This window comes from Tachypleus tridentatus, chromosome 12 (genome assembly GCF_004210375.1).
Source record: "Tachypleus tridentatus isolate NWPU-2018 chromosome 12, ASM421037v1, whole genome shotgun sequence".
In the NCBI taxonomy this organism is placed as follows: Eukaryota; Metazoa; Arthropoda; class Merostomata; order Xiphosura; family Limulidae; genus Tachypleus; species Tachypleus tridentatus.
The window spans coordinates 134657208-134685205 of NC_134836.1; the positions used below are offsets into that span (position 1 = coordinate 134657208).

The 27998-nt window shown below is 31.8% G+C and overlaps 1 protein-coding gene across 7 annotated transcripts; it reads left to right on the forward strand.

Annotated features, from left to right (window-relative positions):
• On the forward strand, positions 1–27998 carry LOC143234754 (protein slowmo-like). Of its 7 annotated transcripts, XM_076472332.1 has the most exons (7): positions 254–412; positions 1868–2033; positions 3285–3371; positions 8882–8952; positions 11619–11721; positions 26889–26968; positions 27196–27998. In XM_076472332.1, coding segments are annotated over exons 1-7 (540 nt in total). In that variant the 5' UTR covers positions 254–380; the 3' UTR covers positions 27197–27998. The 7 variants fall into 7 exon arrangements, with proteins under 7 accessions (XP_076328449.1, XP_076328451.1, XP_076328447.1 ...); XM_076472334.1 differs by lacking the exons at positions 26889–26968; positions 27196–27998 and adding an exon at positions 23515–25745 and having other exon boundaries at positions 1–967; XM_076472336.1 differs by lacking the exons at positions 254–412; positions 26889–26968; positions 27196–27998 and adding exons at positions 55–76; positions 23515–25745.

A 27998-nucleotide genomic window follows, 5' to 3' on the forward strand; every position in this document is an offset into this window, starting at 1 on the left:
TAAATTGTTTACCAAATAATTCTGTATAATAAATTAGTGGAATTAATTCGACATATGTCTCAAATTTTATATAAATGTACGTTATCTGTGGTTAGTAAAATTAAAACTAAAAACACCATGTATTTAACAAATGCTATTTATCCTCTCCGAACGGAAAGAAATATTGGTTTTTCCAGCAGTCTAGTCAAAGCCAATCATATTGAGATATTTTTCAGACTTTTAAAAGGTCACATAAATTTGGAAGTTACATGGGTAATAATTGCCCAATCCTAATCAACTCGTTTATTCAGTTTATGTAGGAGGGCGCTGTTTTTTCTATATATCAAGAAATATAATTTGTAGGTGTGACAAAATATTATATTTATTTATCATTTTCTAAGATGAAAATTTGGACGACTGAACATATTTTTAGGTAAGGTTAATTACTCTCGTTTAGTTTAGTAAATGGGAAACATTACGCCCTTAATAACAAAGTGAAATGTGAAGGTGTTGCTTCCAGCACATTTGAAAGCGATGTTAAACGAAGCCAGTACGTCACACGTGGAATCTACCACAATTAGAAAATTGTCAGAGCAAATGAAAGATAAGAAAGCAGACGGTACCTGTCGTTTTTTGATACTGAATCATACAGGAATAGGAAAGAGTTATGGTAAAGGTTACTTTGAAAGAGGATAATAACGTGATTACTGGGTTGATTGATTGTTTATATTTAAGCACAAAGCTACACAATTGGCAATCTGTGCTCTGCCCACCACAGGTATAGAAATTCAATTTATAGTGGTGCGGGTCTGCAGATATACAGCTGTGACACTGGGGAGCTACTCAGTTGATAAGGGTGCACGTAAGCAAAAGAGTAAAGACTGAAGACTATAGAGGCAGGCTCATTTAACATCTAGATACCAGTCTAACATATTTGAATCATTGACTGCTGCTGCTTGCATCAAGGAAGGATATGACCAAAGATATAGTGAGGGTCTTTGTCATTGAGGATCAATTGCTATTACTAGTGAGCTTAGATAGATTAGTACTTGGATATGCTTCAAACATCAATAACATTATCAGGGCAATTAACATGTGAAATTAGTGGAGATACAAATTTTACTGCAGGAAGGGGAATCAGTGATATCTGAAAATGTAAAGGGTGATTTTAATTTTTTTTCTCAAGGATTGAAAAAAAAAAGCAGTTTTAATTGAAAATTAGCCTGCCTTTTTCCAAATCTTAAAATAGTTCTAATTTATTATGAGTGCCATTAAAATCATTTATATAAATATGAAAGAGTAAAGGCAAAACCAAGCATCATTTGGCATGCCTCTAGTAACATGGCATCTTTTTGACAGGACTACATTAATATTATATAACTTTATATATTGTGTTGAAATGTTCTAGTACCATACTTTTCACTTTTAAACCATCTATACCAAACTATATTTTGCTTATATGACTAGTTTTGGGTTCTGTGTGTATAATCATTGATGTAGTGTTAAATTTAGAAAGGGTTGCTGAGATCTCCCTTATCCAACAAAATCCCTTATCTCTTTATCCTTATCATAAAAGTGAATATTTAATATGCCTGTCATGTTTACAAATTAATTAGAAATTCAGAAAATAATTACTTGAGGTATATTATTGCAAGGTCAGAGAGCTTTCAGTTGATAAAATTTCATTTTATATAAAATGTTTCATATTACTATTAGAGGCATTTTTACAATCCCATCAATCCATCCTTGAAAATCTGTATTTGAGCTATGGGAACTGTATTACACCTGCATATAAAATGAAGGGTTGTAACTTCCCATGATGCTACAGGATTACACCAATGTGCTTATTATAGACTTTTCATCTAAAATTAGTGTACTCTTTCTCTAGTCACCCATGGGAAACTGTTGTACAAGCTGTGTGGCAGAAATATCCAAACCCCATGAATCCTGCAGTAGTGGGTGTTGATGTTGTTGACAGGAGAGTCACAAAAGGAATACTGAAAACACATCGTCTGATCAGTACAAAGTGGGGCTTACCATCCTCAGTGACAAAAGTAAGCTGACATTTTATTTGTATGTAACCAATTTACTACCATGAAGAAGGTAACTACAATTGAAACATTAAATGATTCCATAATGAATTACAGGTAAAAATATTGTTAATGACATATCTATCCATTTGATGAAACAATGTATTCTAGTTTTTATACCTAAAACAAGTATATTTAATTAACAGTATTTATTAATGGGTTTATTTTGATTTAAGCTGGTATCCTACTTTGGTTAGAAATTAATGTTGGTTACTGTTAACCATTTCTAACTTTTTTTACATCTATTAAGTGATTTATTGAAAAACGTTTGAGTATTGTTTATAGTACTTACTACACTTTTTCATCAAAGTTGCCTGCTTTTTTAATGTTTTGCTGAAAATCAAGATACGTGTTGTACTATTCTCTGTTTACTAGATTGTATTTATTGTATTTCATCTGATGCTTATTACCTCTCTGAGGTTATGGTAAAAGGTATACTTTTTCTCTTTACAAGATTGTATTTACTGTATTTCATGTGATGCTCATTACCCCTCTGAGGTTATGATAAAAGTTGTACTTCGATTTGTTTGCTAGATTGTATTTACTGTATTTCAGGTCATGCTCATTATCTCTCTGAGGTTATGATAAAAGGTGTATTTCAGTCTGTTTCCTAGATTGTATTTACTGTATTTCATGTGATGCTCATTACTCTTCCTGAGGTTGTGATGAAAGGTGTTCTTCTTTCTGTTTACTGGATTGTAGTTACTGTATTGCATGTGATGCTCATTACATGGAAGTTTAGCTCATGAGAAAATGTAGTTGAAGGATGTGTATATTTTCAAGAAGTTTATCTCTTGAGAAAATTTATCAAAGCATGTGTTTATTTTCAAGTGGAAATTTAACTTATTAGAAAGCTTAGTTGAAACTTTTGCTTAATATTTCTGAACATTACTGTTAGCTTGTGTGAAAGCATTGGCATTAAGCCTTTGTTTGTTTTGGGCATTTCACTCATTTAGTTTGTTTCTGGTATTTGTTCTAGTAGTAATACTGAAATTATTTCTTAAAGTTAATAGTATGTGAGAATGTTTTTTTATCTTTGAACTTCTGCAGGGTGTTCGGAAAGTCACTGTGCACTTAATATTTATTAACAGACAAAACTGCACAGTGACTTTCTGAACAACCTGTAGTTTAATGACTTTTAGTTATTCAACTAGATTTTAATTTTTTTTGTATGGTAGATTTTTCTGTAAGCACTTTTCACATTGTCTCTTACAGGTGCTTGGAGCAGACAGAATGTTTTATGCAAGTGAACATTCTGTAGTGGATCCAGTAAAGAAATCAATGATTCTTATGTCCAAAAATGTAAGTTGCAGAAAGTGGCCTAATAGAAATTTAGTTTTTCCAAAAATAGTCATTACAAAGTTTTGTTCCAAAATCTTACCCAATAGTATTATTCTTAAAAAAAAATGCATGTTTACTGTTGTTAAGTTAAGCAGAATCTTCATCAAACTAAACTAGTCAACAAAGATGTAACAAACACTGTCACAAAATAAATTCTTACATAACTATAATCAAATATAAAATATAACATTAAGGCTGTTTTGATAGATCACTTATTCTTATCAGAATGAAATAATGCTACATATAGTAATTCAACTACCACAAGCTTTCATAAATTTGTTTTGTTACTTTATTTCCAAGATGCTATCATTCTACAATGTTTTCAAATTGGGTTTCTTTTACTTAAAATAGTTGATTTTTTTTTTTTTTATTTGAAAGGATATTGCATTTATTTTAAACAGGGTTCTGGTCACTCATTGCAAAGACTCATTAAAATGTGATGTTTTAAATCTGGAAAAGTCATGTTTCTTTTTTTGTATAATTACATATGTTTCTTTAACTTTTGCATAGACACCTGACAAATGGTAGAAATCCAAGTGTAAATCAGTTCAAAGTTACTTTAAGTATTTGCTCTGTCTGCAGTTTTGTTTTTGTTTTTAATATAATTCAAAAATATTTTTTGAAACTGTTTAATAAGATTAATGTGTTGTTTTTAGTGACATTAATGTGTGTTTGTTAATTTAGCAATTTATTTTTGTGACAACTTTTAGAATAAAGTACTGTTTTTTATTCTTTATGGTGACAGAAGTTTGCTCACTGCTTTTAATTATTGATGGAAGTTACTAGGCCTAAAGCATCTGAACAAAACTAGCAGAGAGCACAGTTTGTTTTACATATTACTTTTGCTGTGACTGTCAGTGACATTTGATCCTGTGTTTTTTTATCCTAATGGTAGTAGTGCACTAAATAATTTATTTAATTATATAATGCACCAAGGAACATAGATTAATAACATGCAAAAGCAGACAATACTCCATAACTACCACAGTTTTTTGAGTTTTCTAACTATGTGACAAGAGTCATTATATATTTGTTCAAGCAAATTGATGTATTTCTCATGAGAATGAAAGTTGTACTGAAACATTAACATTTTTTCTGTACAGAAGACAGTGTAGTACAATACTTCATTTTATAGATGAAAAATCTTTGCTTTCTATTGGTTATAAATAATATAGTGTTAAATATAAGAGAGAACTGTTGACAAATTCTGACACAGTGGATTTAACAGGCATGTGTGCATGGCAAGAGGGTTCTGATTTTTTATTTGTGGCTCTGTAACCAAACAAAATTGAATACTATGGAAAGTATGCCTTGCCAGAATGAAGACAATATTATAATGAGCAATTAAAGTTAAATTTTGTACTTTTTGGAGGGGCGGTAAAGAAATTAGAGAAGAGGAGATGTCTAGAGAAAAAATTCACATTTTTTACACTAGGGGAAATATAGGATTTTTAAAAAAGTATTGTTTTATGAAATTAAGAACTCAAAACTTGTATACTAATAAAATATGGATCATTATTAGTTATGATTTTATCCTATACTGATTAGTATAACATGAACAAAATTTAGTTCAATTAAATTGTAAATGTAACTCACTAAAATCTTCAGTAAAGGGTGCCCATACTGGAGGAGTAATTACTGCTGAAAAGTTACTAAATGTTTTCTTATTTAAAAACCCAAGGAGACCACATTGTGAAGACAGTGATGAGGTCTCACAAAAGTAAATAAATAAGCTAAATTAATTTGAAAAATAATTTGTAGCAACCTTGTTAAGGTACAATATCTTTGAGTCACTTATTTCTCTCCTTAATTAATTGTTGCATTATTTTGTGACAGCTGAGGTATTTGGTATTAGTTGCAGTTTTGAAGTTTAACTTTATATACCAAGAACTATTTTGATCATGAAGTGCCATGTATAGTACAATGGAATATTAGGATTTGAAGCTAAATTAAAAAGTGTTATTAGAATAAAAATATACAGTTTACCTATTTTCATTGGTGGATGTCTTTACAAAGAGTTAAGGCTTTTAGTGTTGGATTTAGTTGCTATGATGTGTTAAAATCATGAATGTTAAAAGAAGCTAAGTAATATTTGCTAATTGCCTATCTAATTCAGTATGGATTAGCAGTTTTTGCTAATCATATCCACCAAATTATTTTTTTTTAATGTTTGCTTCTGATCTGTGTGGCCTTTGTCTGATTTCTTTCTTGCATCAGTTGGATTTTGGAAATATCTTTAATACCTTAGAGTCTCAGATGGAAGCTGTGTGGCAATATTCTTCTATTTCTTCTCTTATTTCTCATCTTTCTCACTTCTCTTTTGTTCTGATTCCTGTGTCTCACCCTCCAGCATCCTGTCTTCTATCTGCTCTATATTTCCATGTTTTAGCTATGAGTTGTTAGGTTACCCATTGTTGTCCTTTCAGATGTGTGTATCAACAGTGATTACCTCTTAGATGCTAGACCATGAGGGCTTGGTTAGCCAGATTTGCACTTCTATGATCCCCATTTGTGGAAATTGTTTGGGTTCTTCAAGCGCTAGCAAAAGGTCTGTTTCTTCATTTTTCTTCTGCTCCTTCATTATTTCCAGTTTGCATTTTGTCCCTCCTCCTCAGGATCCAATTTCTTGCCAGAATCTCATGCAAAAGGATGCTATCAAACACGTTTCTCTCTTTTCTGGGATTTTATTCCCTTCTTCTGTTCATGGTCTCAAAATAAATAGGGTATCAGCATCATATTATTAACACATTGGCTCTCACATGATCCATCAGTGAGTTGTGATAGTCTTTCAGTAAGACCCACACAACACATTGGTGAGTTGTGATTTGTTTTATTCTTAAAGGGCCACTTATTGGCTGGGACACAACAGATACAGATACAGATGATTGTAGGGCATCAGGTCAACATTTCTTTTCTAGACCCTGGAAAGTACCAGAAAAATTGGCTTGGGACCCAACATGTTGATCTCTCGAACCTGAACTGATTTCTCTACTTCCTGTGTTTCTCCATGGAGTCTTTTCTCAACCTGGGATGATTGCTCATTTCAGCTCTTTGAATGACCAAGGTAGAAATCTGGAAAACTTGCCTTCATATTCTTAGTCTCTGGGTGGCAGAACATGGAGGCTTCCTCCTGAATGAGACTTAATTCACACAGTTGAGAACAGGGCAGTGGTTTCCTACAGGGTAGATGGTGAGTATTCTTCTTTTACCATGGACCAGAAGACAAATTCTCAGTGCTGTATGGTTTTGAACTGGACAAATACACCATGTGCAATTCATTCCACTGGCTGGTTTTACTCCACCTTCTTGTTTCCTGAGTTCCTGGGTGATCTGGTATTGGATTGGTGTAGGATTATCCAGCATAACTCCTTAGACATGTGGTTGGTAGAGCCTCCTCCTGCTGTGGAATGGATGAAAAATTGCTTATGCTGCTTGCTTTTGGACTGGAATTGATTCACTGTATTTGTATTCATCCTTCTTACAGTCTCCTTTCTTCAGGTTATTGGGTGGCCTGCTGTTGCTGCCCTGCCTAGGTTGTCAGAATGGAAGTTACTATTACCTTCTTCCTGTGATTGAGATGATGACATTTGGGACCCTCTTCCTACCATGGACTAGAAGACAAATAGTCGATGCCTCTTGTTCTTGAATTGGAGTTGACCTATCATATACTGTTTGACATGCCTTATCCACTATACATCATCTGTTGCATTTAGTTATAGATTGAACTAGTGTCTCTTCTACCCAGTTTAGTGACATGTATCTTTACAGAACAAAGATTATAGTTGATACTAATTAAGTATGGTCTTTCATGAGAATGATCCTGTACCTTAGGGTATTGCCCTATGCAGGTTCTCTTTAGGTGCCTTCAGAAAAGTACTCATCTACTTTTACACTGGTTCTTCTGCTCTTTTACTGTGAGATTCTAGCTTTTATGTGGGGTATCATCTTGAAAATTAATATTTTCCTATACTGAAAATGTATTTCTGGTTGGTACGTACTTTCCATTCATTCTCCTCACGTCCATTCCATTCCTTTTTTTTTGCCTAATATGAAAGTTGCTATATTACTTTAAAATATAAAAGTAGTTAGCTGTGGTAGAATTGTACATGTTTCACATGCTCATTTTCATGCTATAGCTCAGCTGTACTATGTGTAAACATATGAAAGTAGGTGGAAATCAAGGCTAGTGATGAACAAAAAATTGTGCATTTTGGGGGCAGCATAAATTGAGGAAAGCCATTTTTGAGGGTAGGTAAGTATCTATTGGAAATACATTTGCAGTGTAGGAAAATGTTAACTTCAATTCGTGATGACAAGAAGCCCACTTGAAGTAAAAAATGTATCTCAGGATGACTGGTATGAAGATGACCTAAAAAGGTTGAAATGTTGTTCTCTGCTTTGGTAGTAAATGTTAATACCCATACCAGCTGTCCTGAGATACAATGTTAACTTTATATATGTAAAAACGTTGCATTTGGGTTGAGAAAATTTTTTACGTAGAGGAGTGAACAACCCAAACGAGCTGTTTTTTACATATATATTTTTCTACAAGTGGGTTTTCTCAACATCACTGATTAATGTTAACTTTTGTTTACTGTTTTATTTTGTTTTAGGGCTGTTCAAGAAATTTCACAATCTGTTAAGAGGTCATCATTGTAAGTTGTATTTTTAATATTTTAACTTTGATGGTAGAAAGAACATTTCAATACTTCATGATAATGATATAATGATTCAGAAATTTCTTGGTGTAGATTGTAAATAAGCAATAAAAATGCCAGAATGATTAAGTGAATTTATAAGTTTATTGTCTTTTATTAATTTAGACAATGAGAACTATTGCATATATTTGTCTGTCATTTAATTAACAGTGAGTTTGTTAGCTTATTTGTAATTGATCCATTAAAGGAAAGTCTTGCAAGTAACTTGATAACTTCTTGTGGATTTAGGAATTAGGATGTGTATGATTAGTTTCAGAGTTTTTGTTTGAACCTTTTCTTTGTGCATTTAGGCCTACAAGAAATATAACCTGTAATGTAGAAAACATTATTTAAGAAATAAATTATTATTACATAAATTGGATTTGGCATTTTTTTACTATGTAATCCAAAAGAATGTACCCAGTGATAAAACAGGTTACAACAACATAATAAATAAATAGTGAGTAATTGAGACCATTGTATAACTGTTTATGTGTTGTCTATATAAACACACCTCTGATATTAAATCTGAAGTGGAAAAGTAAGAGAAATGTAGAAAAAAACATCTACAGTTTACATGATTTTTATTACAAATTTTAAACCTAATAATTGTAGCTACTGTTTAATGTTTGTATATTGTCAGTTTCTTGTGAAGAGAGTCAGTGTTAGTCAGAATTTAAAGTAAGTAATGAGTAATTATGGCTGTTGTTTATGAAATTAGTGAATTTTATTTTCATATTTTGTGTGAATTAAAGGAATTGGTATCATTTTCAGATCACTTTTTGTAAAGAAGTGTCTATAGTTGAGAAAATGACTTATTCTCCACATCCATCAAAAAAAGACTGGTAAGCTAGTGCTGTAGTTTTAATACAGCTGTTAATTAACAGTTGTATAATTCAAGTAATAATTAACCCTTTTGTAATGGGTCAAAGGCTATGTCATTGCATTTATTGACTTGCATTCAGAATTGTATTGAACAACTATTTTATGAATTTATGTCAAATTGTAGATTGAGATCCAAACTTAAATATTATATGAGTTAATTTCTTAAAGGTAAATCTTAAAATAACACACCTAAGTACAGATTTTAGTGATTCATGTGGCATGTTGAATGCAGCACTGTTTAAAGTTAAATGTTTGTAATGTCAAAATGTCTTATAGTTTTGTACAACCTAAGAACTCAAATTATCAATTTAACAAGCTAGAATATAAAATAAGAACTACATATCTTTTTATTTTGCTGAGATATGGCTTATATACTGAGTTAAACACAGTGACCCCATTCACCTCTTTCCATTTTTGGAAACAGTCACTTATATACACTTACTTTAATATATTACATATGAATAACCAACTGAAAGCTCAGATTGTCTTCCTGATGACTTTTTCAGCTATTTTAATTTGCAAAAAACTACCATGTTCTTTAGAACCAAGATTTCAAGAAGGTAGGTCGTGTCTTTAGTCTGCATGAAGTTTCATATTTTTTTAAACCTAAGTACATCTTAGTTACTAAGATTAATAAATTATAGTGGAATTCTATGGTATCAGTGTAGCTATTTATGATTTTTTGGTTATTTGACTCTATATATAAAATAAAAAAATAAAAAATAAATTTGTTTGATATCTTCTACATGCAAAATATTAAAAGGCTTAGCAACCTATGTCCAGTAGCAACTGAGTTCAAAGGTTGTAGCAAGAATAAATAATCATTTACTTTACTTCTTGATTTATTGTTTGATATCTTAAGAAAAATAAGTTTAGTAATTAGTTTCTAAATAGTAATAATCTATATATAATAATAATAATTGAAATGCGACTGTATATCACAAAATACTAGCATATTGAATCACATCCGAGACAGGGAAGACTAATAGCCCATTTTATATTGTTGGATATGTAACATGAGTACACATGCATCATGTCAATGCACTTATGTAATGTTAGCTAGGCATGACTGGAAGGTCAATCTAATAAAAAATAATAAATATATATGTTATGAGACTAAAGCTACTTAGGCTAAATATTTCTATTTTTGTGTTATAATGTGTAGTTATTCTACCACGAAAAAAGCATAATTTCTATATATTTCTTAATTTTTTTAATGATGGTTATGAGGTTCATTAAGTGACAGACCCCACATAGTTAGAATATAGAAAATAGCACAAATTATAAAGTTCCACTGAAAACACATGTTTGAAATATATTAAGGAAGTTTTAGAAATTACACAAATATTATTTGAGATTTTTGGGATGCTGAATAGTTTTTTGTCTTTAATCGTAACATGGAATCACTTTGCACTCAGAGTAGTAATGAAACAGACTTGATATTTTCACAAAGAAATATTTATTAAAAACATTTCATAGAAATTCTAATTTTTTGTTTACAAAAACTTGTAATCTGTACAAAAAGTCTATCAAATTTTGTGAAGATATACATGCTGTATCAAAAGTTGTAGTGCAAATACTTAACGTGGAAATGTGTAAAGTAACCCATATATTATACTGAGCCCATTGTGAAAGGGTTATTATAGCTGTTATGGAGAAATAGGCTTTATTTTAATTTGATAATTATTTGTATATTTAATAAGTTATATAAAGGAAAGTTCTTCAGTCAGCTAACATGAAGTTTGAGGAAACTTCCTGTTCAGAAAGTTAGCATTGAAATGAACACTGACAAAAAATATAATAAGATTATTTTCAAGATTTGATATTGAAAATAAAAATTGAGATGTTTACTTTTAGAAATTCACAGAAAGTGTATAAAGTTAAATGTTTCCCAGGTTTTCTAATCTGTTATGTTTGAAAAAGAAATTATTTCATAATTGTAGACTGAGATTAACATTTTGATCAAATGCATACTAAAACAAGTTTTACAGATTTTTCATATTCTGTCTGAATTATGTATTCAGATAAACCTTTTAGAAGAATTGCATGTTTATTTTTGGATAGTTATGTTTAAATTGTTAAGTCTGATAATAATCTATGTTTAGATATAAAGCAATCCTAGTAGATATACTTTGAAAAACACTAACAGATTGTATGTGTCCAGCTGTACATATCTCATGTCTAAGCTGACATTTTAATTACTTAATGCATTTATCCAGCTGTTCATACCTTGTGTCTAAATGCAATAGGCCAACTGTTTAAAGGAAAACTGTTTTTGTTGTTTATGTACTACAAATTATGGTTCTTTTGTATTTTGTGTTGAATAATTATTGTAAGTAAAACTTTTAATACTAGTAAGAGGTGAAAAGTTTATTATATATCAGGAATTTTTCATTTTGTGTTTTTTGTAGATTGTATCTAAAAATTGTAGTAAATCTAGCTTAGCCTTTGTCCTGTGTTTATAAAGATCTTTATTACTTAATGGAGATATCTTATAGTACATCAATATATATATATATATATATATATACTTTCTATATATACATCAATATATAATACTTTCTATAAAATGATCTGAAGAGTTACTACCAGTTAATGTTTTCCTTATCATGTGATTATTTTGCAGTACCTTAGTAAAACAAGAAGCAGAAGTTACAATCCATGGTATTCCATTAAGTAGGTACCTTGAAGGCTTTATCACTGGAAAAATATCAGTTAATTCTAGTAAGGTAAGAAATAATAGTGTTTTTGTTAAAGCTTTGGTAAAAAAGGAAGTCACAATCCATAATACTCCATTAAGTAGCTACCTTGGAGGCTTTATCATTGGAAAAATATCTGTTAAATCTGTAAGGTAAGAGATAAGTGTTTTTGTTAAATATTTGGCAGAAAAAGAAGTTGCAATCCATAGTATTGAATTAAGTAGCTACCTTGAAAGCTTTATCACATCAAAAGTATCAGTTAATTCTAGTAAGGTAAGAGGTAATGGCATTTTTGTTAAAGCATTGGTAAAAAGAAGTTACAATCCATGTTATTCCATTTAGTAGTTACCTTGAAGTCTTTATCTACTGGAAAAATATTGGTTAATTCCAGTAAGGTAAGAGATAATAGTGTTTCTATGAAAGCTTTGGTAAAAAAAGAAGTTACAATCCATGGTAGTCTATTAAGTAGCTACCTTGAATGCCTTGTCACTTGTAAAATATCGGTTAATTCAAGTAGGGTAAGACATAACAGTGTTTTTGTTAAAGCTTTGGTAAAAAAAGAAGTTGGAATCTGTGATATTCCTTGAAGGCTTTATCACTTGAAAAATATCAGTTAATTCTAGTAAGGTAAGATATAATAGTGTTTTTGTTAAAGCTCAGGTAAAAAGGAAGTTATGATTCATGGTATTCCGTTGAGTAGCTACCTTCAATGCTTTATCACTGGATAAATATCAGTTAATTCTAATAAGGTAAGATATAATAGTGTTTTTGTTAAATCTCTGGTAAAAAGGAAGTTATGATCCATGGTATTCCATTAAGTAGCTTCCTTCAATGCTTTATCACTGAAAAATATTGGTTAATTCTAGTAAGGTAAGATATAATAGTGTTTTTGTTAGAGCTTTGATAAAAAAAGAAGTCACAATCCCTGTTATTCCAATAAGTAGCTACCTTGTTATTTTTGTCCCTGGATAAATATCAGTTATTTGTAGTAGGGTAAGAAATAATAGTGTTTTTGTTAAATATTTGATAAAAGAGAGAAGTTACAATCTGTGGCATTTCATTAAGTAACTATTTTGAAGGTGTTGTCTTTAGAAAAATAGCAGTTACTTCTTGTAAGATAAGAGATAATAATGTGTTTGTTAAAGCTTTTGTAAAAAAAAGAAGTCACAATCCATGTTATTCCTTTAAGTAGCTACCATGAAGGCTTTATCACTGGAAAAATATTGGTTAATTCTTGTAGGGTAAGAGATTATAGTTTTTTTGTTCATTATTTGGTTAAACAAGAAATTACTATCTGTGGTATTCCGTTAAGTAGCCATTTTGAAGGGTTTATCCTTTGGGCAATATTAATGAGATCTAATAAAGTATAGGATATTATTTGGTCCATACAGTGTTTTAAAGTGGAGCTTTGATTTGTGAGATCAAAAGCCAATACATATTATGTGAATCACTATCAACACTCAGTACATGCTAATACTTCAGGGGTTTGAGGTGTGCCCTCCTAGAAAATTTGTAATATGTAGATGCTATGAGATAAAATGTGGAAGCAGTTTTGCATAAAATATATCTTTAATAACTGCACCACTATTCACATAAAATTCACAAACATCCATTGAAATGTCAACAGATCATCATTATGTTGTCACATTACTTGGGGAGCCAAACCTAAATTACCATAAATATGTATGTTTTATTCATTATCTCAGAAAAAAGATATACATTCAAGAAGTCTTGATAGAAATGAGTAAAAATCCTATAACCTGAGTGCTTTCAAAAGGTGGTCCTCTTTTCTTCAGGGGATAACTGTTTTATTACTGTGAAGTACTCTACTGTGTATATGCTGAGTAGGTGTTAATTGTTGAATTTTATTAGTAATTCAAACAGTTGTACAATAATAGTATCTTAACTATTTTAATTGCTGCCTTGCATATATATACATGCATGCACTATTGAAATAACATATTAGGATTCTCCATTGTTTTGGGTATTTTTCCACAAAATATTTGTGTAGAATTTCAGTGTCGATAAGTGTCATAATGATTATGTATTTAAGCAAGAGTTCTTGGTTTCTCTTTGGTTTGCGTACACTTCAGGTAATTATTAAACCAATGGAGAGCAGATGCTAAAAGTTCATATAAGCAAGAACTTAGTGGCAGGGTTTCAATAACATATTTTGTACACAGAAGTATGCTTTTAAGCTTTCAATCAGTATCTTAGTCCTATCAGAGAGAGTATAGAAAGTGATCTTGTCTTTCACTGGTGAAGTTCTTTGTCCAAACTATCAGGATTTGTCTGTACCCTGTCTGATATTAGAGATAGAAAACTCTTGTGTGAGTTTTGAATTGGGGTTTCTTACCTCAGATCTGAAAGACATATTACTGATATCATGGAATGGTTGTCTTAAAGTAATCCTCCACAGAAATTTGTTTTGCATTTCCACTTCTATGGACTTGTGATTGACTGATAGATCTTATGCTAACAATAATATTATGTTGTTTATAATACACTGCTGGCCAAAATCTTAAGGCCAATGAACATAAAGAAAAAATATGTATTTTGCGTTCTTAGACTCAACCGTTTATTTGACTAGAGCTTCGAAAGATGAAAATAAGAAAAGGAAAAACAAAAATAAAAAACTTTTTTTAGCATTTAGTAGGGAAAATGTGAACACTATGATATTAGCCTAATTACTAGCTGGTGAAAAGTTTAAGACCATACTGAAATGAAGCATTAATTGGTAAACAAGTAATGGAATTTAATCATTTGTGTTCAAGCATTAGCGTTGTCAACATCTCCCACTGACATCTCCTGTGTTACATTGGGTAAAAACATGGCAAAGGCTTAAAAGTTGACAGAGTTTGAATGTGGCAGAATTGTCAAGTTGCAAAAGCAAGGTCTCTCTCAATGTGCAATTGCTGGTGAGATTTGGTGTAGTAAAACTGCTGTTGCAAATTTCTTAAAAGACCCTGAATGATATGGAACAAGTATTTCAAGTGATTGGCCCAAGAAAATTTTCCCAGCTTTGAGCAGGAGGATTTGATGGGTTGTCCAGCAAGACACCAGCCGATCGTCAAACCAGATTAAGGCACTTACAGATGCAGAATGCAGTTCAAGACCAATAAGACAGCATCTACGAGAGGCCATGCCTCCTTCCACACCATAAAACAGCTCGGTTAAACTTTGCTGAGAAGCATCAAACATAGGCCGCAGAAAAGTGGATGAAGGTTTTGTTCTCTGAGAAGAAATAATTTAACCTGGATGGTCCAGATGGTTTCCAACGTTACTGGCATGATAAGGATATCCCACTGGAGACGTTTTCTACACAACCCAGTGGAGAAGATTCTATCATGATCTGGGGTGCTTTCTCCTTCTATGGAATAATGAGCTTCAGGTTGTACAGGGGTGTGAAACAGCAGCTGGCTACATTGGCAGGTTGGAGAGAGCATCCTTATTGACTGAAGGCCCTTGCTTGTGTGGAAATGACTGGGTCTTTTAGCAGGACAACGCTGCAATCCACAATGCCCGCAGGACAAAGGACTTTTTCATGACAAATAATGTGATTCTTTTGGACCATCCAGAGTGTTTGCCCAAACTGAACCCCATTGAAAATGTTTGGGATGATAAGGGAAGTCTTTAGAAATGGGCATCAATTCCCAACAGTGCATGATCTTTGTGAAGCTTTCTTCACTACTTGGAATAACATTCCGGCCAGCCTTTCTGCAAATGCTTATATTGACCATGCCAAAGTGAATGTTTGAAGTTATTCGCAATGATGGCCGTGCAACTCACTACTGAGACCTCTTGTTGAGCATTTCCTATCCTGTTTAGGACTTCTTTATATTTTTTCTTTTTGTTCATCGGACTTAAGATTTTGGCCAGCAGTGTATTAGTGCTTATAGATACAGTGTGAAAAATCATCTTTATTTACTGTTAGTAAAGTCAGTTTCTTTTAACATCATAGTTATTTAGGGAAATGCCAGAACAATGTCTTGGTTAGGACCTTGCAGATTTCAGAAGCTTCTTCCAAATAGTAAATGGAACTATGTAAAGTTGTTAAACAAAAATAAATTCAAAGGATTCTAGTATTTTCAAAGTATTGTTTATTAAAGCTGTATATTTTTTTACCTTCACCAGCTCAGTTGTAGTTAAACCTCTTAGAATTATCATCTTCTTATACAAAAAACGTCACTCATGTGAAGTAAGAATGGATGATATAAATAGAACTTTTTTGAAGTTTTAATATTTCTCAATCTGGTATGTAATGCACGTGTTGAGTAGTGGAAGAAGTGATGAAACTATTTCATGCTGGATGCACATTTGATAGGTTACCTTTAACAGTTCCACACATTGAGGTGAGGATTTATTCCAGATATTTCCCTTTAACATGATCATCATAACTTTGTATTAGTAGCACTTAACATGAATGTATAATATCAATAGTAAATGAATGACCTGTGGAATGAGTATACAAGGCCTTGCTTTGCATGTCTCAAATTTATTTTTGAACACTAAATCTTTCATCAGCCATGGTGGATCCTCTGTTGTGTCCTGGACTATGCAATTCGATTAGAGAAAGTCCAACCTCAGTCACTGTCTTCAGAATTGCAAATACAATATATGTTGCTGTGACCCTCTGTAGCATAACAAAGTGAATAAATTCTTTCTTAATTTCACAGTTGTCATCTTCAAAGTAGAGTCATATTATTAAGTGTTCCACATTCTGAGAACACACTTTGTCAGCAAGAACAGAGTAGAATGCAGTTTTTTTACTTCATCAGTAATTTGTACTTGAATTACATTATATCCTATAGCACTGATGATATCATTTTGTGAAAAGATAAATAATGTAGCATTGTTTGCCTCTTTATGATACAAACTAACTCCCAGTATTTTTACCATGAAATGCAAGGAGTGTTTTCTTTGGTACAAACAGCTTGATGAAGAATATTTATATATGATTGAAGGGCACTATTGTTAGTAGTATCAATTTTACTGGATGTTCAATGGAAACTTTTTAAAGCATCAACCTTCTGTATAGAATCCCGATATATAAACAAGCATAGTAAGGTTACTTAATGTATCAGTAATTGTTTCTTAGTTGTTAAATGATTTGTTGACAAGCACTAGTTTATCATGTCAAGTTATGCACTGGAAGAAGGGTAGCACAAGGGCCACAAAATGTGCCATCCAATTGTGGCTATAATAAACATGGATATTTTTCAAGCCAAGCTATTTTAAACATGCAGCTACACCCATGAGGAAAGGTGATTGGAAAAAACTTTTGATAGTGCCATATGATTAAAATATTTTTCAAGTAAACCAATTAACATGTCATCACTATAAGAATATAGCTCAGCAGTGTCAACCTAACAAGTTTCACAGTCATTACCAGCACCAGAGAAAGATGGAGATGGTTACTGGATTGTATTATTATCAGTGTATGAAAACAAAAATATATAGCAATTTTAAAGTGGCAATCAGTATATAACTTTTACATAACATTGTGTGGCTTCATCAAGTTTCATAAATATATCAATACACAGGAAAGATGTGTGGTTTTATTAAGTTCTATAAATATATCAGTACATGGGGATGGTGTGTGGCCTCATTAAGTTCCATAAGTTGGTTGATACACAATAATCTTTGGTGGCTTTATTAAGTGCCATAAATAGATAGACATGCAGGGAAGGCAGTTGCTGTATTATTCCCCATGTGTTCTGAAGTATATTGGGTGGTATCCATTAATTATGGATTACATCTTTTATAAAAAAGAAATGCTATTGAATATGGTTTATAAGTAAGACAACTTAATGTTTCCATCTCAGTTACTTATTGTTATTTTGTAAAAGACAGTTGGAGAATCTTGCACTTTTAACATATCACACTTGTTACTCTTATAAAGTATTTTACTTACAGAAATATGAAGAATTCAAGGTTAACAAAAGTTAACTATAATTCTTTAAATGCTTTTAGGGAAAGGAAACAATTATAGAACATTAGATGTTGGTAAATAGCCTTTCCCTGAATTTTTTATTGCTTCTGTAAGACTGCAGACCTTCTTTTCTGCTGGTATAGTTACATTCACAGAAAGAAAAAAATATTTCTACAAGAAATATGCAGCCTATTGCAGAGTGTCAAATATCCTCCTACCCAGAGCTTAAAGTTTGATTTAGTTTTATACATGAAGTGTTTTTCTTTAAACATTTAACTCTTATAGAAACTTGTTAAAATAGCAAGTTTATAGCTGAACATTTCATAAATAATTGTGTGCTTTACTTGTTCAATAATGCACTGCAGCATAATGACACTGTTATTAAGCTAATGAACTGTGTCTTCAACATGCTTTTGAATACTGTGTGGATCTTGTATTATGTTTTTGTTAGGTTTAAAAACTGTGACAATGTTTGTTGTTCTTTCATGAAATGAGAGGAAGGTTCTGATGTAGTAACTGAATCATTATATTTATCCTGCTATCTGGTTATATAATGTTTACAAACCATAACATAATGCTTCTATAGAATCAGAAGAGTGCTCTGATGTAGTAAGTGAATCATTATATTTAACCTGCTATCTGGTTTTGTAGTGTATAATAACCATGACATAAAGCTTCTATAGAATCAGAAGAGAGCTCTGATGTAATAAGTGAATTGTTATATTTATCCTACTATCTGGTCACCAATATATCATCTCACATTTACCACACTGTGCATCCTTATTCTCTCATAGTATATCAGAGTTGGTGCCTGGCTTTTGTTTGATCCCTTGTGAGTTTGTCCAGTCCATTTGCACATCTAGCTTCTGTGCATCCTTATTCTCTCATAGTATATCAGAGTTGGCATCTGGCTTTTGTTTGGTCCCTTGTGAGTTTGTCCAGACCATTTGCACATCTAGCTTCTGTGCATCCTTATTCTCTCATAGTATATCAGAGTTGGTGTCTGGCTTTTGTTTGGTCCCTTGTGAGTTTGTCCAGACCATTTGCACATCTAGCTTCTGTGTATCCTTATTCTCTCATAGTATATCAGAGTTGGTGGTTGGCTTTTGTTTGGTTCCTTGTGAGTTTGTCCAGACCATTTGCACATCTATCTTCTGTGCATCCTTATTCTCTCATAGTATATCAGAGTTAGTGCCTGGCTTTTGTTTGGTCTCTTGTGAGTTTGTCCAGACCATTTGCACATCTATCTTCTGTGCATCCTTATTCTCTCATAGTATATCAGAGTTGGCGCCTGGCTTTTGTTTGGTCCCTTGTGAGTTTGTCCAGATCATTTGCACATCTAGCTTCTGTGCATCCTTATTCTCTCATAGTATATCAGAGTTAGTGCCTGGCTTTTGTTTGGTCCCTTGTGAGTTTGTCCAGACCATTTGCACATCTAGCTTCTGTGCATCCTTATTCTCTCATAGTATATCAGAGTTGGTGCCTGGCTTTTGTTTGGTCCCTTGTGAGTTTGTCCAGACCATTTGCTCATCTAACTTCTGTGCATCCTTATTCTCTCATAGTATATCATCTATCCTACCATCTCCTGGAACTCTGTTCCCAGACAGTTTGGTTTTGGAAAGTAGCCAGACATACCTTCAGAAAGTTTGTCTGGTTTTGCATTTGAGTGAACTACCACATTGTAAATCCCCTCCTTCCATTGCTTGGATGTCAGGTCCTTGAGTGACTGGTATTGGTTGTGGACCTGTGCAAATGTCCTAACTAGGAAGACAGAAAAGAACAGAACATTTTTCACTTGTGTATCTCAGAATAGCTGGTATGGGTATTACCACTTTTATTGATAAGAAGAAGACAATGTGTTGGCCTTCCTAGGTCATCTTTAGGTTAAGAAAGAGAGAGTTTGCAAGTGACAGCTGTTGGACACATGTCTTAGAGACAAAAGTATAAACGGGTATGGTTTTTTAAGGGACGTTGCAGTTGGATGTTAGATTATTAATTAGTATAGGTGTAAAGGTGTTTCTTCATATTGGTTTTAGTTGCTGTATAAGTGGGGCTTCTTTGATTTTGCATTTCTTTATATTTGTTTCCCTGCTTAGTATCTGGTTGTTTACTGTGGTTATGTTGTGTTTATATGACTTGCAGTGTTCAAAAACGTGCAGAAGTGTTTTTTTTTTGTATTCTTTTAACCTAGTTTCAATTTTTCTACTTGTTTTTCCAATACAGAAGTCATGGCAGTTAGCACACTGTATTTTACAAATGATGTTGGTGTTATGTTTGTCATTGTAGTTTTTACATAGTATGAACTTTAGTTTTGTACCTGGTTTTTGAATAAATTTGGTGTTCACTGGAATGTTGTGTTTTGTTATAATTTTTCTCCAAATGTTGGTTATTTTTTTGCTGATGTCAGAAGCACATGATATGCAGCAGTATAAGGTTTTGTAGTTTGTTGTATCTTGGGATTTATTATTTGTTTGTTGTTGGTATAGGTGTGTGCATATAATTTTTTCCATGTTTTGTTGAAGAAATTTGTTGATGTTGATGAAGTGTTGTTTTATTTTGTTGATTTCTTCATTAATTTTATTGTATTAGTATAGTTTTATGGCTGTGTTTATTTGGTTTCTTAATATGATGAGTTTTTGTTTTGTTTCATGTGCTGAGTCCCAGGAAATGTATAATCCAGTATGGGTGATTTTTCTGTGGATTTTTGTTTTGAATGGTGTATCAGTTCTAGTGATCTTAAGGTTAAGAAATGCTATTTGGTTAGTTTTTCATGTTCACAGGTGAACTTAATGTTGGGGTGTATAGAGTTAACGTGATTGAGAAAACTAAGTGTATGTTCTGTAGATGTGAATCCAGCAATTGTATCATCAACATACCTGTACCAGTATAGTGGTGAGTGAATCTCAAGTGTTCAATTCAGCCTTACAATCTGTGTCATAAAAATGTTGGCCAGAACTTGTGATACAGGATTCCCCATACTTAGGCTATTTATTTCTAGGTAGTTTTGGTAAATGAACATATAGTTTTGGCAGTAGTGAATTCTATAATGGTTGCTAATTGGTTGCTAGGGATGTGAATCAATGGGTTGTGGTCTTTGATATAAAGTTTTAAAGTTATCTTTCAGGCTTCAGTTGTTGGGACTTCCATGAAGAGGAAGATTACATCAAAACTGGCCATTAAGGCTTTGTGATTTAGTCGATTAAGAATATATTTAAAGTTAAAAGAGTCTTTGAAAAAGGAGCCGGCTGATGTTACGTATTTAGAAAATGTCCACACTATATATTTACTGAGGTTATAGTCAAATTATTCATAGCTTGACATAGCAGACAATCAGGTTTGGGGGTGCTGTATGGTTGTGGTGTGTGTGTCGATCTTTTATACGTAAGAATAAATGTCTTCTGATATTGTGTTGGTTTTTTCATTTGTAGTAGTATTTTGTTTAATTGGTTTTCATGTGTTTTAGTTGGATTTGTGTTAAGTAGTTTAAATTTGTTTGTATCTGATAAGATGTTCATTTTTTGTAAAGTTTGTAAAGTAGCTGGACCAGTCAAAGGACATAGTAGTTGGCTGGGGGACCAGCCAATTTCTGATTTAGAAAGGAGTTGGACGTATTTATACTCACGGATTTGTTCCTCTTTTTCTGCCCAATGTAGTCACACACACATACTTTCACTATGGGGGAAGATTATACCAGGTACAGATGTGGTGCAATCTTCCATGACTGTGTTCCTTCCACAAGAGAAGTTGCATTCCATGGGCATTTGGATATTTTCTGAAGAGTGCTCATCTGGGTCAGTTTTGCACCAGTCCATCCTCCAGATCAGTGTGGGATTCTCTATTATGTGAGAGGAAGTAAGATGTTGTATCAGAAATTAATATTTTCCTACACTGAAAATATGTTTCTGATAGATAGATAGATAGATAGATACCTTCCCTGACACTACCCACCTTTCCTCCCTACTTCTGATACTTCTTTTGAACCTAATCTTGAACTGAAGAATTAGGTCCTACAATAAAAAGGGAGCCAGCTGTGACACCAGAGTTTTCTGTGCTTCTGTTGGTGGAGGGTTGTTGCATTCTTATTTGTATGCTGCATTGTAACTGAAAAATGTTGAAACATGGGATAGATAAGAACTTAAAGGCTAGTGATGAGCTAAAAATTTGTACATGTAGAAGGAAGCATTGTGCAAGAAAAGCTATTATATAAATGGAGGTGAAGATCTATCTGAATTATATTTTCAATGTAGGAAAATATAACTTTATCCCACTCTTTAGTGCCTTTGTGTATAATAACCATGGCATAATGTCAGTCCTGTCTTTCTAGACTTAAAATAAAGCTCTCAGATATTAACTAAATCATTTTATTTATTCTGTTCTTTGGTGGTAGTGTATGCAATAACCATGGCATAATGTCAGTCTTGTCTCCCCAGATTTAAAATAAAGCTCTCAGATATTAATTAAATCATTGTATTTATTCTGTTCTTTGGTGGTAGTGTATGCAATAACCATGGCATAATGTCAGTCCTGTCTCCCTAGATTTAAAATAAAGCTCTCAGATATTAACTAAATCATTGTATGTATTCCCAGATTTAAAATAAAGCTCTCAGATATTAATTAAATCATTGTATTTATTCTGTTCTTTGGTGGTAGTGTATGCAATAACCATGGCATAATGTCAGTCCTGTCTCCCCAGATTTAAAATAAAGCTCTCGGATATTAATTAAATCATTGTATTTATTCTGTTCTTTAGTGGTAGTGTGTATAATAACTATGAAATAATGTCAGTCCTGTCTCCCCAGATTTAAAATAAAGCTCTCAGATATTAATTAAATCATTGTATTTATTCTGTTCTTTGGTGGTAGTGTATGCAATAACTGTGGCATAATGTCAGTCCTGTCTCCCCAGATTTAAAATAAAGCTCTCAGATATTAATTAAATCATTGTATTTATTCTGTTCTTTGGTGGTAGTGTATATAATAACTGTGGCATAATGTCAGTCCTGTCTCCCCAGAGTTAAAATAAAGCTCTCAGATATTAATTAAATCATTGTATTTATTCTGTTCTTTGGTGGTAGTGTGTATAATAACTATGAAATAATGTCAGTCCTGTCTCCCTAGATTTAAAATAAAGCTCTCAGATATTAATTAAATCATTGTATTTATTCTGTTCTTTGGTGGTAGTGTATGCAATAACTGTGGCATAATGTCAGTCCTGTCTCCCCAGATTTAAAATAAAGCTCTCAGATATTAATTAAATCATTTTATTTATTCTGTTCTTTGGTGGTAGTGTATGCAATAACTGTGGCATAATGTCAGTCCTGTCTCCCAGATTTAAAATAAAGCTCTCAGATATTAATTAAATCATTGTATTTATTCTGTTCTTTGGTGGTAGTGTGTATAATAACTATGAAATAATGTCAGTCTTGTCTCCCCAGATTTAAAATAAAGCTCTCAGATATTAACTAAATCATTGTATTTATTCTGTTCTTTGGTGGTAGTGTATGCAATAACTGTGGCATAATGTCAGTCCTGTCTCCCTAGATTTAAAATAAAGCTCTCAGATATTAATTAAATCATTTTATTTATTCTGTTCTTTGGTGGTAGTGTATGCAATAACTGTGGCATAATGTCAGTCCTGTCTCCCCAGAGTTAAAATAAAGCTCTCAGATATTAATTAAATCATTGTATTTATTCTGTTCTTTGGTGGTAGTGTGTATAATAACTATGAAATAATGTCAGTCTTGTCTCCCTAGAATCAGAATGAGGCTGTTAGGTATAAACTAGGTTATGTTATTCTGTCTTGATGTTCTGAGATCATAGTTTCTTTATATTTTTTATGTATTCTTTTAATATCTTCTAAACTAGGAGTATCTACTTTATCTTTCCCAACAGGGTAAGCAAGCCGTGGAGTGGGTTATTACTAAAATCAATAATGATGTTCAAGAACTTACCAGCAAAACAGTAAAAATCGTGGATGGTCTTGTTCATCTCTCTCGGGAAACTTTAACAAATTTCAGCTTTAGGAAATAACAATGGCTTTTGTGTAAAAAGAAATTAGTTTTAGTTATCTGGAAACTATACATTTGTAAGAAAATTATTTGATTTAGATTAGTAATTGTGACATTGTTACTTGTGATGTGATGGAAATCCAAACATCAGCTATTGTTACTTGTGATGTGATGGAAATCCAAACATCAGCTATTGTTACTTGTGATGTGATGGAAATCCAAACATCAGCTATTGTTACTTGTGATGTGATTAAATCCAAACATCAGCTATTGTTACTTGTGATGTGATGGAAATCCAAACATCAGCTATTGTTACTTGTGATGTGATGGAAATCCAAACATCAGCTATTGTTACTTGTGATGTGATGGAAATCCAAACATCAGCTATTGTTACTTGTGATGTGATGGAAATCCAAACATCAGCTATTGTTACTTGTGAAGTGATGGAAATCCAAACATAAGCTATTGTTACTTGTGACGTGATGGAAATCCAAACATAAGCTATTGTTACTTGTGGACGCTATTGATGGAAATCCAAACATAAGCTATTGTTACTTGTGACGTGATGGAAATCCAAACATAAGCTATTGTTACTTGTGACGTGATGGAAATCCAAACATAAGCTATTGTTACTTGTGACGTGATGGAAATCCAAACATAAGCTATTGTTACTTGTGACGTGATGGAAATCCAAACATCAGCTATTGTTACTTGTGATGTGATGAAAATCCAAACATCAGCTATTGTTACTTGTGACATGATGGAAATCCAAACATAAGGTATTGTTAGTTGTGATGTAATGGAAGTCCAAACATTAGCTGTTGTTAGTTGTGATGTAATGGAAGTCCAAACATTAGCTGTTGTTACTTGTGGTGTAATGGAAGTCCAAACATTAGCTGTTGTTACTTGTGGTGTAATGGAAGTCCAAACATTAGCTGTTGTTACTTGTGGTGTAATGGAAGTCCAAACATTAGCTGTTGTTAGTTTTGATGTAATGGAAATAAAAACATTAGCTGTTATTTTTTATTATATGATGGAGGTTTAAATACACGCTATTGTTATATATAATATAATGGAGATTAAAATATTATCTTATGTTACTTGTGATATAATAGATAAAAATAGTAGCTATTGTTGCTAGTGAGATAATGGAGGTCAAAATAGTAGCTATGGTTACTGGTGACATACTTGGTGCCTACTTAGGAACAGAAATTTTTCATAATTATTAGTTGATCAAACTTTAAAATGTGGAAATTTTATGCAACTTGTTTAATGAGATTAATTTCCTTAAAAATATGGAAAGGTTATAAATAATTTATTTATTGAGTTCTTTACAGAAATGTTAATTTTACAATGATATTTCTAGAGACATTCCTCTGTGAAACTTAGGAATATGTGAATTTTGGATGAGTTTAGTGAGTCAGGCCTAATCTTTTGAGGAATTATGTCTATTTATAAGTTGAAAATATTAAAGTAACATTAGGTAATATATAGATGTGATGTCTTCAGACCATCTTCATTATGTTATGATTCTCTTTTATAAAACTTCATTATGTAAATTTTCTTATAACAAACTCATAACTAGAAATTGTTTCATTTCCATTGAACTGTGCTTAAGACATCAGCAAAACTTCATTTAACTAACACTAAAAATTTAGTGTGGATTTTAAATGAAGTTTGTAATGGCATTTAAGTTGTCCTTTACATAAAAACAACAATTTCTTTTTACAGAGGTATTTGAAGGTTTAACATTAATGTTATATACATCTCCATTCTCCAGCAGACAATGTGCAGTTTTCTTCTTTTCACTGTAATACATGACATTGATGATCTATATTATAAAGGTTGTTTGATGAGATGTAAATTGAAAATGTTCTTTAGAAACAAGTATTTACCAGCTATATGAATGTGTTGTTGTTCAATCAATCACTATCACAAATGAATACCAGTATTGAATGAATTACTTTGTACCAGATATATAAGCATTTACAAACATTGTCCTACTATTTAACAAATAAAGTAAAAAAAAAAAAAGTTTTGCTATTAATGCTGCAAATATTGAAGAGTAAATATGGATAAGTTTATATAAATAAATCTTTGTTTCATAATATTATATCACTATGTGTTTCTCAGTTTATTACATCCATTATATCACTATGTGTTTCTCAGTTTATTACATCCATTATATCACTATGTGTTTCTCAGTTTATTACATCCATTATATCACTATGTGTTTCTCAGTTTATTACATCCATTATATCACTATGTGTTTTTCAGTTTATTACATCCATTATATCACTGTGTTTTTCAGTTTATTACATCCATTATATCACTATGTGTTTCTCAGTTTATTACATCCATTATATCACTATATGTTTCTCAGTTTATTACATCTATTATATCACTATATGTTTCTCAGTTTATTACATCCATTATATCACTATATGTTTCTCAGTTTATTACATCCATTATATCACTATATGTTTCTCAGTTTATTACATCTATTATATCACTATATGTTTCTCAGTTTATTACATCTATTATATCACTATGTGTTTCTCAGTTTATTACATCCATTATATCACTATGTGTTTCTCAGTTTATTACATCCATTATATCACTATGTGTTTCTCAGTTTATTACATCCATTATATCACTATGTGTTTCTTAGTTTATTACAACCATTTTATCACTATATGTTTCTCAATTTATTACAACCATTTTATCACCATATGTTTCTCAGTTAATTACAACCATTAATTAACTTCACAAAAAAAAAAACACTAAAAGCTCTTAACTGAATAAAACTACATCAATTCTTTGGTGAATAACAAAATAAAAGAATGTTTAATGAATGAAAGATATTTCTTCTGTTTCCTTAAATATACTGGAATCTTGTATGTGTTCTAAGAGTTTTCTCAGAGTATAATGAAATACTTCACATATGCGTGGAATAACCAGACATGTGTATCCTGTAAGTTCTTTCTGAATAGTGTGGTATTATGGTACACTGATGTCTGACAGGTAAAAGTCAGGTTCAGAACTATTAAATGAAAAAACGATTGTACACATACAGCAAAGGAAAAGCAAATACACAAGGGAAAAGTAATACCTTTATTCACAGTAACAAAAAAAAACAACCAATTTGGGCTGGCTTCTTACTACTTTACATTCAAATTTGCCAGTGTTGGAGAAGACTTTATGCATAAGATGAGGATAGAAATTATAATGTAATACTGAACTTTCTTCCTCCTAAAGATAAGCTTACCCTACATCAAAGAGTGGACTCAGACAAATGGCCAAACTGAGATAGCTATTGCCATGCATCCTTTATCTTAGTAAGTGATTAGTTCTTGCTTATAGCCTTTCAATATATAATTTTCAATCTGCTAACTACTGAACAGAATACTGATGTGAAAATTTTTCTTTATATTCTTTGCTACAGATATCTCATGAACTAAATTTTAAAGTGTGAAATTAACACTTATTCCAATGGTGACAACAACTAATATTCAGGCACTCCACAAATTTGCTAAGAATGACCAAACATCATTGATTCTTTTAGGATTACCACAGGTAGTTACCAGTACCACAGTGGAAGTCACTTACAGCACAAATTTCTCTGGAAAATTGGGGATTTATTTTAAAGTATGAAAATATGTTATAGTGTTATGATGACCATTTGGAAAATGTATATCAAGCTACTGATGTTTTTAGTGAAACAAACCTTTTTTGTGCTTTTTAAAAATATCCTAATTTATAGAATTTTGATTGTTGTGATGAAGTATTTTTGTTATTTAAAAATGAATTTACATACTATCACACTCTTAATATTATTAAAGTTTAGCTGTAGATATCTATGCACAAAATCATGATCATAACACAAAATAGTATTTGTCTATAATGTCCAAAGTAAAAGCAAATTATTTGACACCATCTTTTGCAGTGTTAACCTAAACCTGATGTTTCTATTAACAATAATTTTCTTTATTGTGTTCTGAAATTTAGATGTTGTAAACATTTATATGTATAAACACATGTATTATACTTGTTAATTACTGTTTGCAATCTAAATTATAGCTTTGTTTGCACAAAGAGCTACCTGTACTCTTCCCACTATAGGTATCGAAAACGTGGTTTCTAGCATTGTAAATCTGCAGATCAGCATATCTGTGCCATTTGGGAGCATAAATTATAGCAAAACTATGACAGTTTATTTTAGGATAAAATTATTTCTTCATAAAATGACAGAATAACCAATAAAATTGTGTAAGTTCTGTTTACAAGATTGTTTTGTCATTTTGCTGTTCGTGCAATAATTTATTTGGAATGAGAGTAATATATCTAATAAAATTTGTTTAGCAATGT

Coding starts and splice junctions, on each gene's coding strand:
- LOC143234754 (XM_076472331.1), top strand. CDS start 381: ATGAAAATTTGGACGACTGAACATATTTTTAG. Junction 413..1,867: donor ACGACTGAACATATTTTTAG/GTAAGGTTAATT, acceptor CTCTTTCTCTAG/TCACCCATGGGAAACTGTTG. Junction 8,953..11,618: donor CATCCATCAAAAAAAGACTG/GTAAGCTAGTGC, acceptor ATTATTTTGCAG/TACCTTAGTAAAACAAGAAG.